Raw genomic sequence first — 20,222 nt, forward strand, 5'->3', positions numbered from 1 at the left:
GTTGCTCGATAGGATTCCCCGGTTGTTGACGTGAAGCACTGACTTCTCGACCGTATTCGCTCGCATTCCGGTGTGTGAGCAAGAGATCTCGCCATATCTCAGCACGACGTGCTCTGCAATTAACGGAAAACACGAAACCAGACGAGATGGCCGACGAAACCCTGGCGTTGGTGGTAGACAGTGGATCTTACAACATCAAGGTCGGCTACTCCGGCGCTGATGCGCCGCTCAGCACGTTCAGGTCGGTCGTGGCGTGTAAGTTGTCGTTCGCACGTTGGCATGCGCTGCAGACCGCCAAGGGGCGGAGCTCATCCTCGGGGACGCCGCGCTGCAGGAGGCCGATTCGAGGGCCATCCTGCATCCGATCCAGCATGGCATCGTCCGCAACTGGTAAGTCCCCAGCTTCAGCGTCAACTGCTCATCGTGGTCGCAGGGCGCTGGCCGAGCGCCTGTGGATGCACGCGTTCCAGAACGAGCTCAAGGTCTCGCAGCGGGAGCACCCGGTGCTGCTCGCGGAGCCGCCACTCAACCCCAAGCTGCACCGAGAGCGGTGCTGCCAGCTCTTTTTCGAGGCCTTCGACGTCCCGGGCCTGTACATGGCCCCCACCTCGCTGCTCGCGCTCTACGGGTCGTCCAAGACCACCGGGCTGGTGCTCGACGTCGGGGAGGGCGTCGCGCATGCCGTGCCGATCAACGAGGGCACCATCGTGCCCCACGCAATCGGCAGGCTGGACGTGGGCGGCTACGATGTGACCTCTTTCTTCCTGGCCAGCATTGACGCCTTGGACCGGCACAAGCTGCGGGACCGATACATCGCAAACCAAATCAAGGAGCAGTGCGGCTACGTTGCCATCGACTACGAGAACGAGCTGAAAACGGCGGAGAAGCAGCCGGAGCAGTATTCCAAGCGCTTCACGCTGCCCGACGGAAGCACCATATCGACCGGGACGGCGTGCTTCCGCTGCCCCGAGATGCTGTTCTCGCCCGAGGTGGCGGGGAGCAATGCGCCCACGCTGGCTGAGGTTGTGTACCACACCGTGCGGAGCTGCGAGCCCGACATGCACAAGACCATGTTCAGCAGCATCCTCCTGACGGGCGGCAGCACGCTCTTCCCGGGGTTCCTGGAGCGGTGCGAGAAGGACATCAGGGCGGCCACGAACGACAACGCGCCCGTCAAGATCGCCGGCAGCATCAAGAACAGGTCCACCGCCGTCTGGGTCGGCGGCTCCATCGTCGCCTCCCTGCAAAGCTTCCAGCAGATGTGGGTCACCAAGGCGGAGTACGACGAGTCGGGGCCCACGGTGATTCACCGCAAGTGCTTCTAAGAACACAACATTAATGACTACATACGAGTGTTTTGGTACTTTTTGAAGACGCCCGCGACCAGCAGCGGGAACACCAGCGAGGCGTCGGCGTGCACCTTCACGGGGTTGGTGTGGGCCTTAATCTTGCCCCAGGAGACGGCCTCGTCGGGGTTCGCGCCGGAGTCCGACCCGTCGAACTCCTGCGCAGTGGAGATGTACACCGCGAAGTCGGCGCCGTTGCGCATCAGGTTCGCGTTGCAGACGTGGTGCTTCGCAAGGCCGCCTCCCAGGATGATGATGCCGGACTTGCGCGCGTTCACCGACAGGTCGTTCACCAGACGGATGTCGCGGACCACGTCGATGCGCAGCGTGGTGGGATCGCTGCGCCGGTAGGTGTGGAAGTACAGGTTGTCCCCGATGGACCCGTCGGTGATGCCGGGGCAGAACACGGGGATCTTGTTCTTGTGGCACCAATAGCAGAACGAGGTTTCATCGTTGATCTCCTTGCCGAGGTAGTCGATGAACATGGACGGCGTCCAGTTGACGCCCTCCTCCTCCTGCTGCCGGTGCATCTCGTCCAGCCGGGGCTGGATCCAGTCCTCGAACGCGCAGTAGTTGTCGTTGGGGATGAACAGGTTACCGATACGGTTCAAGCCGCGCTCGCGCATCGTGGCGCCGTCCATGTTGAACCTTCCGATGTAGGTTTTGCCCATGCACTTGATCAGGTCCTCCTCCACGCCGCCGCCGCTGGTCACCACCACGTCGATCATCTTGTGCTTCGCCAGGTACACGAACGCCTCGCGCAGCCCGCACGAAATCATGTTGGACGTGAACGCTAGCCAGATGGTGCACTTGGTGTTCTTGCGGACCTCGGGGTCCTCGTACTTGGTGCCCACCTCATCCTCAGACACGGGGTCGTCGCTGAGCCGGAACTTCAACATGCGATCGATCATCTCGGCGGCCTGCCCGAGGTGGGTGGCCTGGAACCCGAAGTTCTTGTACACGCGCAGAAGGTGCTCGATCTCCACGTCGCCGTCGTAGTTCAGGCCGTCGACGAACGCGGTGCAGTCCTCCGGCAGCTGCGAGGCCTGCAGCACGGCCTTCGCCACCACCTCGGGGATGGCGCCGCACGAAGATTTTTGCTCAGACGTCATTGTGCTCCAACCGACTCTTGGCGCTGATCAGGGCGGCAGCATACTCAAAGGACGCCTCCGATGGCAGGTCCCGGCGCAACCAGGGAGCGTAGAAATGCCGGGGGATGACGGCAGACACGAAATCAGGCGTGTATTATAGCAAGTACAATACACAGCCAACACACTATAGCAGCGGCGGCGCTAACAACTCGACGGATAATTTCAACAGCCCCGCTACTCTACCGCCAGACACCGGCACCACTCCCACACAGGTCAGCTTTATGGAGTCCTGGGCGCCTCACACATCGTCTGTCAGATAATTGATGAGCCTTATAGTTGCAGTCTGGAGCGCCGTAGTGGCGCTGTGGTTGCCAAGCAGAATCACGGTATGTGTAGCGCTGATGTCCGTGACAAAACACACAATAGCGAGCCTTCTGAGTATCAATCGCCATTTATAGCGGTGTAGTGGCACATTCGGTGCTGACATTGGCGCGAATCGGTGATGTGAGGGTGGCCGCGTTTATGCACCTCCCGCCGCCTAGCAACCGACAACGACATGGCGTCTTTCGAACTGGCGGTGACCTTCCTCGCCAGGAAGCTGCAGTTTAGCGCGCATGAGTGCGGTCAAAATGTGATTGTCGCGCCGGCGCAGACATTTAAAAAGTATCGCATCGAGCATGGCTCCACAGTGCTGCTGTCAGACACAAGTGGCGGCCGGGTGGTTTGCGCTCAGCTGCGCAACGCCGTGGAGCACGGGATGGAGTATTCGTTCCTCAAGGCCCCCAAGATGCTCGCGTCGGAAGAGCTTATACTAAGCCTGGGCGCAGCTGCGAATACGCCAATAACCCTAAGGCTTTCGCCCTGCGAGCAGGTGCCCGTGGCGAAAAGCGTGACCATGACGTACATGGAACACTTCGATAGCAAGCTGGCTTGCTGGAAGGTACCTAGTACTCAAGAGGAAGACGCTATCGATGCGAGCGGCGGCAAATCCGGCGCTGCATTCCATCGCAAATATATGGACTGGAGCCACTCCGATAGTGCGGGGGACAACGCGTTCCCAACCGCCAGGTGGTGGTACTCCTTTCTGAAGGGGGACATGAACCGTATGGCGCAGATGAGTGTCTTGGGTGGCGCTTTTGCACAAGGGAACGTGGTGGCGCTCAACTTGAAAGGAGTGCTTGCAAGGTTCAAGGTGGCCGACATAGCCAACGATGACAAGAAAAGGGGGGGGAGGGTCGGCAGGGTCACCGAAAGCACCCAGCTGGCGTTAAAGCTGCCCAGGAACGAGCGTTTATCGCAGCCGACGCGCGCCCTACAGCAGACGCAGAGGCTGGAGGGGCTCCGGGAGCCCCTGGACACGCTGAGGAAGCATGTGGTGTACCCCTTGGTCTACAGCGAAAAATACGCTGCCATGGGTATATTCCCGCCGACAGGGGTTATCCTGCACGGCCCGCCGGGATGCGGAAAGACGATGATCGCGAAGGCGATGCGCGAAGGGTTCGGCGAGCTTTTCGGCATCGCGGAGCACGTGGACGTGGAGGTCAAGCTGGTGCAATCCAGCGACCTCATCAGCTCGGTGGTAGCCCGGACTGAAGAGAACATAGCGGACCTGTTCAGGTCGTGCGAGAAAGCGGCCAGGGAAAAACCCTGTATATGCTTCATTGATGAAATTGACGTGCTGTGCCGCAAAAGGGACGGGTCCACGGAGTTCAACATGCGGAATGTGACGACCTTTCTCAACCACATGGACGGTGTGGGATCGCAAACTAATGCGCACTCGCGCGGCAGGAACTACGTCATCATAGGAGCGACGAACGATGTGGACTCGATGGACGCTGCTCTCAGGAGGCCGGGCAGGTTTGACCTGGAGATAGAGGTCGGGGTGCCTAACTCAGCGGATAGGCTGGCGATACTGAAATCGATGCTCAAAGATATACACCACAACCTCGAAGAGAAGGATATACTGCATGTCAATGACTACTGCCAGGCGTTTGTCGGTGCCGACCTCAAGCAGCTGGTGGCGAACGCCTCTTGGGCGAGGTTGAACAAAACCCAAAATCAACGTGGAAGCACTGAAAGCGTTGATGGTAGTGATGATGGTGGTAGCAAGACTGCTGGTGACGGCGTTGATGGTGGTAGCAAGACTGCTGGTGATGATGGCGTTGATGGTGGTGGCAAGGCTGGTGGTGATGCCGTTGATGTTGGTAGCAAGGCTGGTGGTGATGCCGTTGATGTTGGTAGCAAGGCTGGTGATGATGGCGTTGATGGTGGTAGCAAGGCTGGTGATGATGGCGTTGATGGTGGTAGCAAGACTGCTGGTGACGGCGCTGGTGATAGCGATGATTCAGGAGCGGTACGCGACGAGCCTTTGCAAGAAGACCTTAAGGGGGCTGAAGTCCCGCACTGCGTCACCCTGGAGGATTTCAAGGAGGCGCTCAACATCACCCGCCCTTCAGCGCTCAGGGAGCTCTACGTGCAGATCGCCAATGTTAGGTGGGATGACATTGGCGGTTACGACGACGTCAAGAGGATACTCAAAGAGTGCGTTGAGTACCCGCGGACGTACAGCGAGGCGTACGAAAAGATGCGTGTTCAGACACCCAGGGGCGTCCTCCTCTACGGGCCGCCGGGGTGCTCCAAAACCCTCATGGCCAAGGCCGTGGCGACCGAGAGCCACATGAACTTCATATCGGTTAAAGGCCCCGAACTGTTTTCGAAGTGGGTGGGGGAGTCGGAACGAGCTATCCGGCAACTCTTCCGGAGGGCCCGCACGAATGCACCCTGCGTCATATTTTTTGACGAGATGGACTCCATATCGTTCAGCAGGGAGCTTTCCGATTCCGGAGGCGTGAGTAGCCGCGTGCTCAGCCAGCTACTCAACGAAATGGACGGCATTAATTCACTGAAGCAGGTGCTGGTCATCGGGGCCACCAACAGGCCGGACCTCATGGACGCGGCACTGCTCAGACCAGGCAGGCTGGACCGTCTCGTGTACATACCGCTGCCGGACGGCGAGGCGCGCAAACGCATTTTCAGCATTTACCTCAAGCGGCTGCCCACCGACGGGTTCGACATAGAGCGACAGGCGGAAGAATTCGCTAAATGCACGGAGGGATACAGCGGCGCAGAAATCACGCTGGTTTGCAGAGAGAGTGCCATGGCAGCCCTCCGGGAGCTCATTAGTCGCGACGCGGAGGCGAAGGCAGCATCAGGCAGCCGCACCGACGATAAACGCGACGACAGCACACTGGAAAACGCCTTTGGAAATCTTAAGGTATCAAAAATAGTGCCTGTCTCAGTTCGGCATGTGCGTGATGCCATCGCCCGCGTGAAACCGCGAACTAAGCCGGAGACCATACGGTTCTACGAGCAGTACAAGGCCAGGAACCCGTTCTAGGCACTATAGCAGCACGAGACCTATGTCAGACGGTTTCAGCTGCGCGGTGATGATACGTGCGAAACACTCAAACTAACACTAGGTATGCGCCAGTTGTAGAGGTAGTAGTGCAGGCTCCCCTCGCCCGGGCCGAACTTGAGCTCCTGCAACACATGCGGGCGCGAATGAGGACACTCACCTCGAAAATGGCGTCGTTCTCCATCAGATCAAGCGCGTTGAACACGTCAAACTCGTGCTCGTTCGCGAAATTCAGAGCCATCTCCATCAGCTTCTTGAACGATATGGTGGTGGCGACGTTGTAGTACGAGTACGCCGCCTTGATGGTGTCGATCTTGGGGTTGTTCAGCACGCTGGAGTTCAGGCGGTAGAAGCTCAGCATGTCGGTCACTTTACCATCTGAATGCGCGTTGCCGCCACCTCGCGCAGAAACCCACCACTGTTTTCCTTCACGTACGTGTAAATGACCTCGCCCCTCGGCACAAACCAGTGCTCCACCTCTTCGCGGGTGTAGACCGGGTGGATCTTGTACGCGGGCAGGTAGTTCTGCAGGAGCTCCAGGACGTCGTCGACGTCGCGGGGCTCCATCGGGCGCATCACGATGCCGTCCGTCTCGGGGGGCAACTTGAACAGCCGCTGCGCACGGGAAATGGTCATACGATGGCCTATCGACGTGAAGCGAGCCTGCGCAACACGTGTTAACGCTAGAGTGGCGATGTAAACCCACGTCCACCAGCCGGCGTATGTTCAGCGTCCTGTGCCAGTAGCGGCACGTGGTGATGGGCTTCGGGATCATGGCCGCGGCGGTGTACACCTGTCAACGCCTAAAAGAGTCGCACTTCGCAACCTACTGCCTGCCAGATGCCGCAGCGGTTCACGCGGCGGGTGATTTCCCTGATCAGCACGGGGGCGAGCCGCTTGGACCGCAGCTGCTTGTGCACGCAGAGGAAGTTTATCTCCGCAACTTCCATCGACGTGCCGAGCACGTTTATCGTCACGGGGATGCCGCTGATGAACCCGACCAGGCGTTTCGAGGACTTCACACGCACGGCGACGTGCCAGTCCTTCTTGTACCCGGGCGACGCGAGAGCCCACTGCAGAAACTCGGTCTTGTAATCGAACCTCAGCATCCCGCCGTCGTCCTCCACATAGTTCTCGTAGAGCAGGTAGTAGAGCTGCGTGGTCATGCCGAAGCCGAACGCGTCACGAACCTGAGTCCGATGCTCCTCCTTGTTGACGTCGAGGTCGACCCACTCAAAGGCATCCGGCAGCACGTAAGGATGGCAGCGAACGTTCTCGGTTTTCGTGTTGAAGTCGACGGCGCCGATTTGCTGCGCGGAACTGTGCAACAACGCCGCAACCACAACCACTTACGTCGGAATCCACCTCCTCACTGTATTTGCATACAGGCTGGGTATTCCAGAAGGCGTGGTGCTTGTCTTGGTGAGTTTTCCTGCCGAAGGCGCGCATCAAGATGTCCAGCAGTTTGGTGCTGGATTTGGGCTCCTCCTCGACCGTTTGCTCGCCCTGCACTCCATCACCCGGGAGGTCCAGGCCGAACACACCTCCAAATGCATCGACTCCAAAGAGCCCGCAAGCGCGTCCAAATTCTTGCTTGTGGACTCTGCAGTGGTGTGTGAGACCGCGGCGGCGCAAGGAGCGTACCTGAGCTAGAATCGTGTTTGCCGTTCTCCTCCATCGTCTATGGGTGACGCCAGGAACAGGTGATAAGCCGGGTCGAGAGAATGCCTGGAGCCGCCTGAATGCGCATCTCAGGCTGCTACAGATACGGGCGGAATTGAAAATCGCGGAATCCCACTCCAGCAGCGACGCCGCACACTATGTGTAGACGCGTAAGACCCGCCAGGCACACCGAGACATGCGTCGCACATCGGCGTTTGAGGACTCCAGACCACCGTACGGATATGTAAAGCTGAGTTTGGCACTGCGAGCGCCGTCGGATCGCCGGAAGATGTGAGAGGAGGACGCAACAGCATCCGGCGGCGCAGAAGGCAGAATAGATGTCGAGTGGCTACCAACACGGCTACAATGCTGCTGTACCTCCTTGCGCATGTTTGGGCATGGCGCTACGTTATATTCGTCGGCATCCGGTGCGCGGATGGGTTTGTTCTTCGACGGTGTCCTTCCCTCGTCTTAGGACGCCCGAAGACCAACAGGCTGTTCGCAGCCCCGAACGACGCTCAGCCGCCCATACCCGCTGCAGCTGACAAGGAGGTGGCGGAGAAGTTGGAGAAAGAGATTCAGGATAAGATCGCGAGGTACATGGCGCCGATGGAGGCTAACAACATCAAGGGCATCGACCAGAAGGTGCTCGATCGAAATTTCGGAGAGCTCTACTCAGTGGAGAACATCAAGAAACGAGAGCAGCGGAACGCCAGGAAGGTGCAGCTGGAGCCGCCGGAAGTACCGCCGACCGACAAGCTACCGTACTTCGTCAACATGCAAAACCCCAAAAATCCGCTGAGCGCGGCACATGTGGATTATGTGGGCGATGTCATCGCACATGGGCAACTAGATCCGAGATCAACTGTGTTGCCGCATGCAGTGTGCGTAGGCGTGGCAGAGCAGCAGGGTGCTGTTGCGGAGGATCGGCATGGACACCTCGGGGAGGAAACGGCATGCGAGGTGAAGGCTGATAGTGCCGCCGCACAAGCAGGTGAAAATGTAGTTGTCGGGGGGGCGCCAAGTTCGGGTGCCGGAGTGGAACCGTCTCCAGATCTTGACAACGTGAGGCAGGGCAGGTCGACCCCTACAGGTGAGTCGGAACCGGAAAATATTGAAAGGCTCTCAGGAGGTATCACAATGTTCAAAAACACGTATGAGGAGTTGCTAGAAGGCAATAGGACAACCGAGTTTGTCGGTGACCCGCTGGACCCCTATTTTGAGGCTGCGGCACAGCAGGCGTCAGACGACGAAGCCGAGAGGGTGGACTCCGACGAGGAAGAGTTGGAGAAGCAGGTTTGGTACCGCACCAAGCCGCTGAGACAGCTGATGCCGAAGGAAATGGCTGATGGATGGTCTGTACTTCCCTGCGGCCGCATATACAAGCACCTGCTGAGGCCCTCTCACGAACCACCGGACAAGCAGCGCGTACCGGGGCAGGAAACTTACGTGTCCTTCGGTTTCAAAATCGCGGACGCATTCACGGGAGAAATTTTGGTGGAGGCGGCGGATGCGGAAAGTGAAGGCATCGTGACGCAGCTGAAGGAGCTCTCACCGCCCGTGCAGAGGATGCTCGCATCCATGAAAGTAGGAGAACAGGCTGAGTTCGTGTGCCCCGCTATAGAGCTCGGTCTGGATAAGCTGGATCGTGAGGGCATGCCGCCGGTGGAGTGGGTCAGAGTGTGGATGCACACCATAATGATGCACGAGCGCGGGGAAAAGTGGTGGCACCTCAGCCCCATCGAAGCTTCCAAGTTCCCCACTGCGAAACCGTACGAGGACCGTCGCACCAGAATGGAAAGGATCAACCTCAAGGCGGATGAGCTGACCAAGCAGATCGAGCACGAACTAGAAAACAACCCAACCTCACCGCTCTGGGATGACGTGATGCAACGCCTGAACGAGCAACAGAAGGCGTCGGTAGTCGAGCACTTCGACCAGAAGCTGGAGTGGCAGGAGCGCAGGAAGTGCGCGGAGTTCTCGGGGTCCAGGGGGTTTGGAGACACCATCAAGAGCACCGGGCAGGTGAAGGGGTACGACGTCGGCCGGATGTCGGGGGGCTCAGGGGGGTGCTACACCTGGCACGAAACGCCATTCTTCATATATATCGCAGTGCCCGTGGTCCCCGGAGTACGTGCTGAGCACGTGAACTTCGAGTTGGGGCAAACGCACCTCACGCTGAAGGTCGCAGGGAAAACCGTAGGTCGCATTCCAAGTTTTAACAGAAGCGCAGATCATTGACGACGACATCACGGGGCCCGTGGTAACGGACATTGCAACCAGTTGGGCAATGAGCGAAAAGGTGGGTCTATTGTGAGTCGCTCAATATTGCCGCAGGCGATGGATTACGAGCCGCTTCCGCCAGGCCACCCAGAGCTCGAGGACCCGGTGCTCAAAACGGATCGCGACGACGACTACCACAGCATCGCCAGGGATCCGGCCATCATCATCGCACTAAAGAAACGGGACAAAGTGTTGGGGGATTGGGGAACGCCATTCGTCAATATTTAGAGTTAACATGCGTAATTTGTGGTGGCTGCCAGTATCGTCCCCAGCTGAAACAGAGCGGGGTCGTGCGACGCGTTCACCAGACAGTAGAATTCACACTTGAGCCGGTCGAACTTCGCAGCGAGTTCGCGGCAAGGCGACTCCAACGCCAGCAGGGCATCCGCCTGTTCCACGGTCTGCAGCACGTCGAAACCCAAACCGAGCACGCTCTCGCGTAGTATACCGCAGCAGTAGCAAAGGGCCCTGATTAGGGCGCTGTATCGCACGCTGTCCGGCGACATAAGGCAGGCGCTACGTGCCCGCCGCGCAAAGGTCCTGTGGCTCGACACGAACTCGGTGAAGCCGGTGATGCCACCTGCATTGCGCATGAACTCCGCGTAACAAGGCGCCAGAGCGGCGTAGCGCAGATACCACTCCAGGCTCGACATCACGACGTGCATATCTCGTGTTAATACGCATAGCAGACGCAACATGGGAGCGCATCTGCGACTGCCTATGTTGCAACTCCCCCTGAAGTTGAGGCACAGCCACCGAATGACACGCAGCACGTTGGTATAACCCAGGTGGACCGTGCACAGCTGGCGGAAGATGCAGTTGTAGGACTGCACAACATCCTGAATGCCGTGTAACGCAGTCGCAGGCCACCTACCTCAGTGAAAATGTAGCCGTCGAACAGTCCTGCCGAGAACTCGAGGCTGGCGCCCGCCCTCCTGAACTCAGCAGCGCTTTCGACAGACACCCTAACATGCAGCGGTGACTTGAATAAGCTGGCGTACGAGTCGGAAACCTTTCCACAAGACCAGTCTTCAAAAACGCCATCCATAAGGTCTAATCTTGAAAGGAACACTAAACTGTCGATGTCCTTCAGAATGTCAAAAATGCGATAGTTAGACTTCAGCAGGTTCAGCGTTGCCCGATCTAGCCAATGATGGTTCGCCACGAGGTCGTGGTTAAGGTCCCTGACGAGGTCGGAGAAGGAAACCGTTTTACCGGGGTATTCAACGCTGGATGTCATAATTATATCACCTGGGACGTCGCCGATTAGATAGCCAGCGAAAACGGAGTCAGCTGCAGGCAAGTGGGCGTGGTAGTGACGTTCTAAGAAAACGCATAGTTCGCGGGAAGATTGGATGACGCCTTCCATCGCTAGTAGCGGCGATACCACGCGCAGGCGCCCGTCATGCTGGAATTCGTCGGAAGGTTCATCCTCGCCGCGCCACCCTGTTACCCAGCGGCGCATGAATCCCAGGTACGGCTTCAACGCTGTGATTACGCAGCTGTAGGCTGAGCGGTGAGATACGGAGTGGCTGCTTTCCGTATCGCCGAAACTGCCCAAGTACTTGGACACCAAATGTTCCAGCAGCCACGCACCGCGCGGAAGGACGAAGTGGCTGCTATCTGCGTCGGGTTCGCCCGACTTGAAAGTGGCATCGGCCAACCAGCGTAACACCCGCAGCCACGGTTGCAGACGACCGAAGTACAAACTGTACACGCTGACGGTTTCGCACAACCGGCCGCTGATGTCAGTTTCGACGAAACGCGACACTGCGCCCTCAAACTCGCACACAAAAGAGTCTAAGGCCGACGCGTAGACCGATATCGCAGTTCCAACAGCCGCTCTCTCAGAAGCGACGTTTTCCAGGCACCTGATGAGCGCAATGAAGTACTTCAGGCTGCGGACGATGCTGCCCGCCTCAGCCAGCTCCGAGAACACGAATTCTAGGCTTGCGTATCCCGGTAAGCGTTTCAAAAATGGAGTGCACTCGAGACGCATCAATGCAGCCAATCCACTTCCCTGCCATGGCGCTACTCCGAGGGGGAATTTGACGAAAAGGCGATCCGGTGTCAGCTCCAGTATCTCGCGGCAACTGTTTTCTTTAAGCTGCCCCAGGTAGCCCCCTACGATCCCCTCGCATAGCGATTTGGGCGACAGCTGGCCATTACGAACGACATCAGCAACCCACTTGTGGAGCGAGGTTGGAACTGACGAGGCGTCGGCATCATAAGCGCACCTCGTCTCGCATGCAAAAAAATCCGACTCAAACCCTTGTAAGCAGGCAACTACGGCACCCAGCCAATCGCACTCGAGGTCGTGTTTTGCTGGCCCTTTGTGAACGGCTCCGTTCAAGCGACGCACCGTGAATCCGACCATGGCCTCCGCAATGGATTCGTTGCTTGTTGATAAGCCGCTGAATTTGCCGGATTTCCTTCTCGAAGCAAGGTAGTCAAACGACTGTAATGTCTGCCACGGAGCGTAAGTGCGCAACCTCGTCCGTGAGTTTGGGTCTACACGGCAAAACACGTTGACCCGCGTCAACGCAGCTTGTAGGCCATCAGGTCCATCCTCAAACAGCCTGCCCCTGTGGTCGCTAGCCCTGGACGACTTATCCGGTTTATTCTGTTCACAACTATGGTGACCAGGAACGAATGCTTCTTTGTCAGAGGGGAAAACGTAGGTGCGTTGCACGGAACTTGGCACCCAGTTACTGGTTACCTTGGCATTCAACTTATCGACATACGCTTCCTTCGCTGGTAACGCTGATGGCCTAATTGCCAAATTGAAGTCTTTCATCGATTCCGAATCTGTGGAAGTTGCAGCGGGCAACCAGGCAGAATTTATGGGCATCTTGCCTTTATCAGGTCCTACCGTGGGGTTGATAGTCAGCTTGTCCAAGCCTTTTGCAACCGACGCGGACGATCCGGTGGGGGCATCGATATTTGGCAGCTTGTTTAGCGCGTAGTCGAAGGCTTCCGACGTCCACCTATCGGAAAGGGTTGGCTTCGCTGATTTGCGAACGGTCGGAGCCGGGTAACTCGAGGTCCACTTGAAAGCGTCGTCAACGCCAAAACCGCGGCTGTTCAGGCTTCCGAGCATGAGTTTAGTGTCTAATTGGCGCACTTCACGTACGCCCTTGCGGAACAGGACGTGCCTTCCCAGCTCGAGCGCCTCCATGCACGGTTCAGGCTCCGACGAAAGGTGGCAGAACATTTCAAGGACCTCCGACCGGCATGTTAATCGGGTCCAACGCGACGGGTCTTGCGCGAGTCGCAGCCTGTCATCGGGCCAGGATTCCACATGCGATACGGATTCCAACAGCTGCAGCAACGCGTCCAGCGCCAGGCGCTCCAGGTGGAGGCCCTTACTGCGGAGCGCCTGACGGTGTAAATGCAACGCAACATCGACGTAGACATTGTTGCATCGATATTTTGTATAGCTGTCGCCACTTTGTGGCTGGGAATCAGGGCCTGAGTGCCCCGCCCCGGGTACGTCAAAGGCTGAGCCAACATGCGGCACTTCTCGAGTGACCCTTTTCCGCGCGCTCAGCTCCAGGTCCTCCAGGATCGAGGAAGCACTGTAGCGGCTGTTCTTTTGGCGCCATGAGTGCGTCCCCCCGCCGTGCGGCGAGCGCCGCAATACTGAGCACCAAAACTGGTCGACTAGGTGCCTGGAAAGCCGCCTTTGCACATCCCCTGCATCTAGACCTGAACACACCTCAAGGCTGTCAACGCGCAGTCACAAACACATGGCACGGAGCATATCGAACGGCATGTTAGGGCCGCGGACAAGCGCAAACGCGTCGAACGCTTACCGTTAAGCTCCGCGGCACTCAACTCCTCGGAATCCAGCTGGGAGAGATGCTCCGCCAGGGCCCGTACCTGGAAGCAGAGCTCCATGGACTACGCGTGGCATGCCATATTACAGTTAGTAGGGAATCTGTCGGCGACGCGGCCGCATCCACGACTGAGCGGTACACACTAGAAGGTCGCCGCGGCGAACGGCACGTTGCACACTACCGAGCAAGGTACAGAATTCAAAACACAGTTTTGCAGCTTCTACGCCTTAGGTACCCAGAGACCACCGGCGCTGAGCTCGCCGCTAAGGAGCTTCTGGTACGAGTCGTGCATCTCCTCGAGGACCTTCACGGCCTCGTCGCGGCCAACAAAGGTCTTGCCGGCCAAGAACTGGTTGATCGGCTTGCCCTTGGGGGTCTTGTACCACCTGAAGAACTCCATGACGCCGGTGGTAGTGCCCGGGTAGAACCGGTCGATGTCCTCAAAGTCCTTGATGTCGTCGAAGTGAGGGTCGTCACTGCGAACGACGAACATCTTCCAGTCGATTTCGCCCTCGTCCACGAGGGCAAGCGCGCCGACGACCTTGACCTGCACGACCGAGCCGAACGGCATCGTTGTCTGGCTGACGTCGATGGCATCAACGGGGTCGTTGTCGCCGACGAGAGAGAGTCCTTTCATGTGCGGGTCGTCAGCGCCGTATTGGATGGGCGCTTCCCACGTCTGCGGGATGGCGCCGTAGTTCCAGTAGTACGGGCAGTCCAGGAAACGCAAGCTGCCGCACTTCAGCACGTCTTGCTTGATAGGGTTGTTCTCCAACTTCGTAGCGATCTCCATCTTGGCGGTCGTATGCCTCGGAATTTCGACCACCATGTTGTACAAGCCGCTGGAGGGGCACTTGTAGGGAATCGAGTGCCACGGCGATACAGTCTGGCCGCTCTCGTCGCGGAAGAATCCGCGGTACTCGAGGGTGCCGCGGGCACCGGAGTCGCTCAAAGTTGGCTTCATGGTGTAACCTGCGGGCGCAATGAGGCGCGGAAGATGCAAAGATTGCACTTTACACACCACTCATGGGTTACGAAATGCGGGACCGTACGGGAGCGAGGAGACCCACAAACACAGATGAACCACCCTTACGCGAAAAACTCACCGTTGATGAAGAAATCAGATTGACAGGCTTGTAGCGATTTATATGTATGTGCGAAGCGCGATATGTGCCACCGCAGAGTACAGGACGTCAACATATGGGGAATCGCGTAACCGAGAAGCGGCTTCTTCAGCACGCTGCAGGTAAACCGAGGCATCATACGTGGAAGGTCGGGAGCGCACAGCGCTGGGAGTGAGTTTTCCATGTGCGGGCCGTCGGAGCACGGCCACGGGATCGAAAGGCCGAGTAAGCTTAACACGAGAACGCCGTGGCGCAGCCGAAGCCACGCCGCATATCTCACAGACCCTTTTCGTGGCCAAATATATAGCTGCAAATATATAACACGTATACTTCGGTACGCAGTTGATCTGGGTTTTATGTGGAGTGACGGAAGGTCCCCTGTCGCGCGGAGAACGGAGGAAGTTGCCTCATGTATCCGCCAGGAACATCTGTGAGGCACACTCAGTTTATCCGACGATAAACTGCGCGTGTTTGGGCAAATTTACTTGTTTTCCTGGCACATTAAATGTGTTAGGTCTATACGTCGCCCAGCCACGCAGCCACACCCAGGGGTGCCGCAGACAACCCGGGACGTGATACGTCACGTCGTACACACTTAGAACCTAGAGAACAGCTTATATGTAGAATACGTAGTTTAACGGTGTCGATTCTAGCTGCCGCCGGGATCGAAGAGTACGCGGGACCTGCTGAAGCCCCTTTACGAGGCCCGCTATTCGCAGATGCTCTGGCAGTTTACAACTAAGCGTTGACATACTCAATCTAGGGTACTTGCAGCGGAGTTCAGAGTGTGCCGTGAGGAAACGGCGGACCTGTCGGTGGCCATCACGTGGGTGGACACAAGGAGGCAATGTGGACTACCGCGGCAGTAGGCTCACGCTGTTGCACGTACCTGGTGACTGGTATGTGGTAGAAAGTGGAAGGAGAGCACAGGATTCAAGTCATTGCATTGGCCTTCATTACAGGTCCTGGTCTTCTGGGCTGAGCAATATCGCAAAATGTCGAACGTGCGGCAAATCACACTGCCGCCGGACGCGCTCTACATCACCAAGTCGATCCCTGAGGATGAGAACCTGGAGATGGGCTCTCCGCAGGAGTGCGCGGGAGTAGAGCCGAGGCGCAGTGGGAGCGAATGCGCCAGCGAGCGCCGGCAGACGGATGACACATACGGCACGGAAGTCAACACGGACGACTCGTCGTCAAAAGAATGGAACATGGGATCACAGGAGGAGCCCATGTCGGGGGAGCTTCCCCAACGCTCCACCGAGTCACGAGGGTACTCCTTCAACAGCACCGCCACCTCGTTCCTAGGATTCTGCAACCTGACGCGTGGCAAGTTCAGGCAGATGGGGTCGAAGTTGCGCGGAAGTTTGACGTCCATACCGAGAGACATGGGGTTCTCGGCGGAGTTGTCACCGATGCAGCGCAGAAAGCTGCAGCACCAGAGCATGGAGTTTCCAACGAAGCACGCGGCATCTCAGCTTGGAAACGAGGCATTGTATGGTGTCCAGGAAGACGCGTTGTTTAGAGAGCGCGCAGCCTCCAACCCGAAGTCAAAGAGAACGTGGCTGCCCTTGCGTAAAAAGGACTCGAAGCAGATGCCAGCAAGAGTCAGCGAACCAGTCATTGTCATTAATCAACCCCCCAGCAAGCAAAATGAAGTGGAAGCAAGCCGTAAAAGCTCGATGGTGTCACACCAGAGCAGGCAAACCGTCGTCCAAGATATGTGTGGGCCCATGCCGTCTTGCTACGTCATTACAAAGGACAAAGATTCGTTGTGTAGCAAGTTCTGCCTCGACGTGTACACGACGTTCAAACTCACGCTCAACTCCGGCAAGGCGTATGACTTCAAGCAGCTCATGACCGTCGACAAGAACGGTAACGAAATACGCCTTGAGAAGCAGAGGGGCAACGCCAAGTCGCACAGCGCGCGGGAGGCCACGGTCGCCAGGCGAATCGAACCGCTTCGGAAAAAATTCCCGACCTTAACACGGATCTTCCCGCGTCTATGCCGCAGCGCCAGATACGACGATGCGGCCATCAACGACACCACCCTGGTCACGGTGGTGAACAAGGGAAGCGCCAACCTGTTCATACTCAAGTTCCAAGGCTACTGCCAAAATTACATGGATGTTAGCCCGGACTACGGGTGGAGGCGGTTGGTGGACGAATACACCGCGGAGGATTCGAAGAGCGCCGAACAGTTGCCCAAGGTGGCATCCCCGGTGGACGAAACCTGCGCGCAGCGGTCGTACATGTACTACAGGGAGGCGAAGAGGGTAACACACATGATAGGACTCTCAGAACTTGCCATTAATGTGGCCTGCCGCGCGCTTATACTCGGGATAGGGGATGGCATGATCGACGCAGCGGAGTTCCCGCCGTTCATCAAAGACATGGTCATGCAGCAGTACGAAGGCATGTCAGAGGTGCTAGCGACGCCCACGAGTGTAGACCGAGGCGCAGACGCGCCAGGAAAGTCCATGCAAGCTCCTATGTACCTAGAAAGCAGCTTCCTTGGGCTATTTGTGAGCTCGTCCATGAGCTCCGTCTTGGGAAGCGAGCCTTACGCAGAACGCATGCGTGATAGCAAGCGTTCCTACAGGTGGAGCATGCCTGAGAAGGCAGACGCGCCGGCCAGCGCCGGAGAAAGCGGCGTCAAGCACGGAGGCGAGCCGAGCGTCTATCAATTCATACCGATTCCGGACTACGGGTGGCGGCTGCTGCAGAGAGCTCACTTCGACCGCAAGCACGCCGATCCCGCCCTGAGATCTAATAGAAGGAATTCGGCCGCCTCTAAGCTACGCAGCGTGTTCAGAGCCAGCACAGTGGCTGGGCTCACGCCGACCAACATTTACTCCAACTCTGTTCTCTGCAAGGTAAGGCCGCCGCATGTGGACGACAGCCAGGCCTTTGTGAGAGCGGACGTGGGTTCCATCGCGATGAACATGGCCGAACAACTGTACCGACTCGAAGTGAGACAGCGCCGGCGGGAAAAACTGCCCAAGCAGACCTTCGGATTCAAGGTCAGAGACCAAAATGTAGTGGTGTCGCCATGCGGCAAGCGCTTCAAGCTCATACCGGAGGAGCTCATACTCAACGTGGCGACGCTGGTGCATGAAATGTACATCACACAGGCGTGCCTCATCCTGTAGCGCTGCTCTACCTAGCGGCACATTATATAAAACTTATGGACCTAACAGATGAGACGAGAGTCATAGACGGTACACACCTTTTTTAGCAGCACAATGCCGCGCAGAACTCTTTAGGAAGGTTCGCTTCGACGAGATCCTCGAGGACCTCAAGGTGCTCGGGGTCGATGTGCGCGAGCAGACCCTCAAGAATCCTACCACGGAGGAGGCTCTGGGCCTCTACGGGCTCGCAATACAGGTCATATTCGGGAAAACGCGCACCGACATACGCCCGGAGGATGTCTACTCGCAAATCCATGTCTACAGCTCCGGCGTAGAGGGGTGAGTCCCCGAAGACTGTCGTCAACGTTCGCAGCCTTGAGATCACCAGCGATAACTTGGACTTCCTCAAACGCGGAGTTGGGAACCTGCGCTTCTGGCGCTACTGCCAGAAACTGCACGAGACGCTGGGACTGCCGGACATCGAACGGTACGAACTGTTCAATCCCACTCCGGAGTCATTCCACCGATTCATATCGGCGTTCGTGGTCTACCTGAGATTCAGAGAGGCCTTGAAGAGCCTGTTCGAGGATGCCATCGCGCGGCTGAACTTTTGCGCGGAGCAGGAGGAGCAGCTGGAGGACAACATCGGCAAGGTGCAGCAGGAGCTACAGAACTTCAAGCGCCTCAAGGACGAAAATGCAGACGATATAGTGAGGAGTGCCGGTGACAGGGAGCATTTGGAGGGGCTGCTGCTGCAGGCGAAGAGCGTTTTCAACGAGCACAAGGAGGAAAAGGCGAAGCTCGATGCGGATATCAACCGCGTCAAGCAAACAATCAACGACGTGCAGCTGAAGAAAACTAAAGCGAGGCATCGTAATGAGATGCTCTGTGAGCAGATAGTGTCGGAGCCGGACTCCCTGCACGCCCAGAAGGACGAACTGGAAGCGCAAGAGGTCGTACAGAATGCCACCTTAAAGAACCTCACCGAAGAATTCGATGAGGCCAAACGACGATTCAGACTCCTTGAGGATTGCAGCCATTACGTCGAGGGTGTGAAAGCTAAAATGGCGCGGCACCTGGACGAGGTCTTGAAGCCGCTGGCCGAAAACCTGAGCGCGTCCAGAACGTTGAAGGCCAGGAACGAAACTCTGCAGCAGCAAATCAGTCGTCAAAAGGAGCAGCGCGACAGTGCCCGAGCTGAGCTCACTGCAAAGCAGCAGCTCAACGAGGAGAAGAGACGGCTATTGCAGGAGGCGGCAGACAATGAGCTCAAGGCCGCGCGCAAGTTCTCCGAGGACACGCATAACGAAGTTGTGGAGATGCAACAGGCAATATCGCAGGAAAAGAAGAAGGTGGAATCGTTGAAGCATGACCTTGCGGAACGTGAGGAGAGGGTCACTGCAGTTTTTAGCGCCGCTCAGGCCAGCTGGAAGAAGGTGACTGACGCCGCGGATTCCTACGCGCAACGCATGGACGAAATCATGGACAACGTGGAAAAGGTTATACAGGAAGAATGACGTGCACCCCGTGCTATATTTGCACAAATCACTTGTGTATATGTAGCTGTGAGGGCGTACGCTTGGCGTGCTGTCCAGCAGCATCAAATGACGCCTTTTAAGTTGTATTATGTACAGCAAGATCAAATGACGCCTTTTTAAGAGGTGGTGGGCCACAGTAATCACGTTATTGTTGGCAATTTCAGGCGCTGGCCGCGTAGGCGAATGTTTTTGAGGGCCGTCCGCTGTGCTTGCTGGAATATGGCGGCGCAAAGCCTCGCCAAACAGTGCCGACGTGGCTTCAATCATCATATAACAGTTTAGCAGTGCGTAATGAGGTCGTGTCAATCGGTGTTGTGTTTACATGGAGTGGAAGACGGCCACCTTACATATGTGTGTGCTGTTGCGTGGCGGATGCGGTTGCCGTGATAGAATCATTACTTTCGTGTCTTCTCCATCGTTTTTTCATACGTTCGCCAGTATTCTGCGAATTTGCATTACAGTAACCAACAGAAGAAAGGGATGTGTACGCCTTAAGGCACAGAAGGACGAAGCCATACGTGAGTGTAGTTGCCACCGCGACTTCCAGCTCCACAGGGCAGTTGGAGCGCGCAGAAGGCATGTTAACGACCGCGCGTTATCGATGGAAGGTGCTTAGGCTACTCTTCCTGTCCCTGTTGTGCGCGTCCTGGCCATTTGCGCGACCAGTGCGCCTTGTGGAAGGCGCCACCGTCGGGAGGCGGCACATCTCCCTAGATGCAGCGCAGAGCCTCGCAACACCAACCACACGAGACGTGGCTCGACTTGTGCGGAGATGGGCTGGGGAAGGATGGCG

The 20,222-nt window shown here is 57.4% G+C and overlaps 10 protein-coding genes across 10 annotated transcripts; 7 read left to right on the forward strand and 3 right to left on the reverse strand.

Annotated features, from left to right (window-relative positions):
* Positions 1-146: 146 nt before the first annotated feature.
* Positions 147-1,325, forward strand: BBBOND_0101100 (actin family protein, putative; the record flags this gene model as incomplete). The annotated part of the gene is made up of 1 exon (XM_012910513.1): positions 147-1,325. The coding sequence occupies one exon, from the start codon at positions 147-149 to the stop codon at positions 1,323-1,325; it is 1,179 nt and encodes a 392-aa protein (XP_012765967.1).
* Positions 1,326-1,342: 17 nt separating this feature from the next.
* BBBOND_0101110 (deoxyhypusine synthase, putative) lies at positions 1,343-2,458 on the reverse strand (the record flags this gene model as incomplete). Its single annotated transcript, XM_012910514.1, has 1 exon — positions 1,343-2,458. The coding sequence occupies one exon, from the start codon at positions 2,456-2,458 to the stop codon at positions 1,343-1,345; it is 1,116 nt and encodes a 371-aa protein (XP_012765968.1).
* Positions 2,459-2,993: 535 nt separating this feature from the next.
* On the forward strand, positions 2,994-5,834 carry BBBOND_0101120 (ATPase, AAA family protein, putative; the record flags this gene model as incomplete). Its single annotated transcript, XM_012910515.1, has 1 exon — positions 2,994-5,834. One exon carries the CDS (start codon positions 2,994-2,996, stop codon positions 5,832-5,834), a length of 2,841 nt encoding a protein of 946 aa, XP_012765969.1.
* A 3-nt stretch (positions 5,835-5,837) lies between these two features.
* Positions 5,838-7,530, reverse strand: BBBOND_0101130 (myristoyl-CoA:protein N-myristoyltransferase, N-terminal domain containing protein, putative; the record flags this gene model as incomplete). Its single annotated transcript, XM_012910516.1, has 10 exons — positions 5,838-5,873; positions 5,912-5,977; positions 6,013-6,230; positions 6,269-6,515; positions 6,559-6,645; positions 6,683-7,042; positions 7,124-7,162; positions 7,206-7,358; positions 7,397-7,455; positions 7,497-7,530. 10 exons carry the CDS (start codon positions 7,528-7,530, stop codon positions 5,838-5,840), a joined length of 1,299 nt encoding a protein of 432 aa, XP_012765970.1.
* A 350-nt stretch (positions 7,531-7,880) lies between these two features.
* BBBOND_0101140 (hypothetical protein, conserved) lies at positions 7,881-10,240 on the forward strand (the record flags this gene model as incomplete). Its single annotated transcript, XM_012910517.1, has 4 exons — positions 7,881-9,713; positions 9,748-9,816; positions 9,852-10,013; positions 10,070-10,240. The coding sequence occupies 4 exons, from the start codon at positions 7,881-7,883 to the stop codon at positions 10,238-10,240; spliced, it is 2,235 nt and encodes a 744-aa protein (XP_012765971.1).
* Positions 10,241-11,202: 962 nt separating this feature from the next.
* On the forward strand, positions 11,203-11,614 carry BBBOND_0101150 (hypothetical protein; the record flags this gene model as incomplete). Its single annotated transcript, XM_012910518.1, has 2 exons — positions 11,203-11,271; positions 11,327-11,614. 2 exons carry the CDS (start codon positions 11,203-11,205, stop codon positions 11,612-11,614), a joined length of 357 nt encoding a protein of 118 aa, XP_012765972.1.
* A 570-nt stretch (positions 11,615-12,184) lies between these two features.
* Positions 12,185-12,763, forward strand: BBBOND_0101160 (hypothetical protein; the record flags this gene model as incomplete). The annotated part of the gene is made up of 3 exons (XM_012910519.1): positions 12,185-12,243; positions 12,360-12,474; positions 12,506-12,763. The coding sequence occupies 3 exons, from the start codon at positions 12,185-12,187 to the stop codon at positions 12,761-12,763; spliced, it is 432 nt and encodes a 143-aa protein (XP_012765973.1).
* A 1,093-nt stretch (positions 12,764-13,856) lies between these two features.
* On the reverse strand, positions 13,857-14,944 carry BBBOND_0101170 (inorganic pyrophosphatase family protein, putative; the record flags this gene model as incomplete). Its single annotated transcript, XM_012910520.1, has 2 exons — positions 13,857-14,608; positions 14,743-14,944. 2 exons carry the CDS (start codon positions 14,942-14,944, stop codon positions 13,857-13,859), a joined length of 954 nt encoding a protein of 317 aa, XP_012765974.1.
* Positions 14,945-15,755: 811 nt separating this feature from the next.
* Positions 15,756-17,912, forward strand: BBBOND_0101180 (hypothetical protein, conserved; the record flags this gene model as incomplete). Its single annotated transcript, XM_012910521.1, has 1 exon — positions 15,756-17,912. One exon carries the CDS (start codon positions 15,756-15,758, stop codon positions 17,910-17,912), a length of 2,157 nt encoding a protein of 718 aa, XP_012765975.1.
* Positions 17,913-17,947: 35 nt separating this feature from the next.
* BBBOND_0101190 (hypothetical protein, conserved) lies at positions 17,948-19,408 on the forward strand (the record flags this gene model as incomplete). Its single annotated transcript, XM_012910522.1, has 3 exons — positions 17,948-17,981; positions 18,017-18,230; positions 18,265-19,408. 3 exons carry the CDS (start codon positions 17,948-17,950, stop codon positions 19,406-19,408), a joined length of 1,392 nt encoding a protein of 463 aa, XP_012765976.1.
* Positions 19,409-20,222: the final 814 nt, after the last annotated feature.

This window comes from Babesia bigemina (assembly GCF_000981445.1).
Source record: "Babesia bigemina genome assembly Bbig001, chromosome : I".
Taxonomy (NCBI): Eukaryota; Apicomplexa; class Aconoidasida; order Piroplasmida; family Babesiidae; genus Babesia; species Babesia bigemina.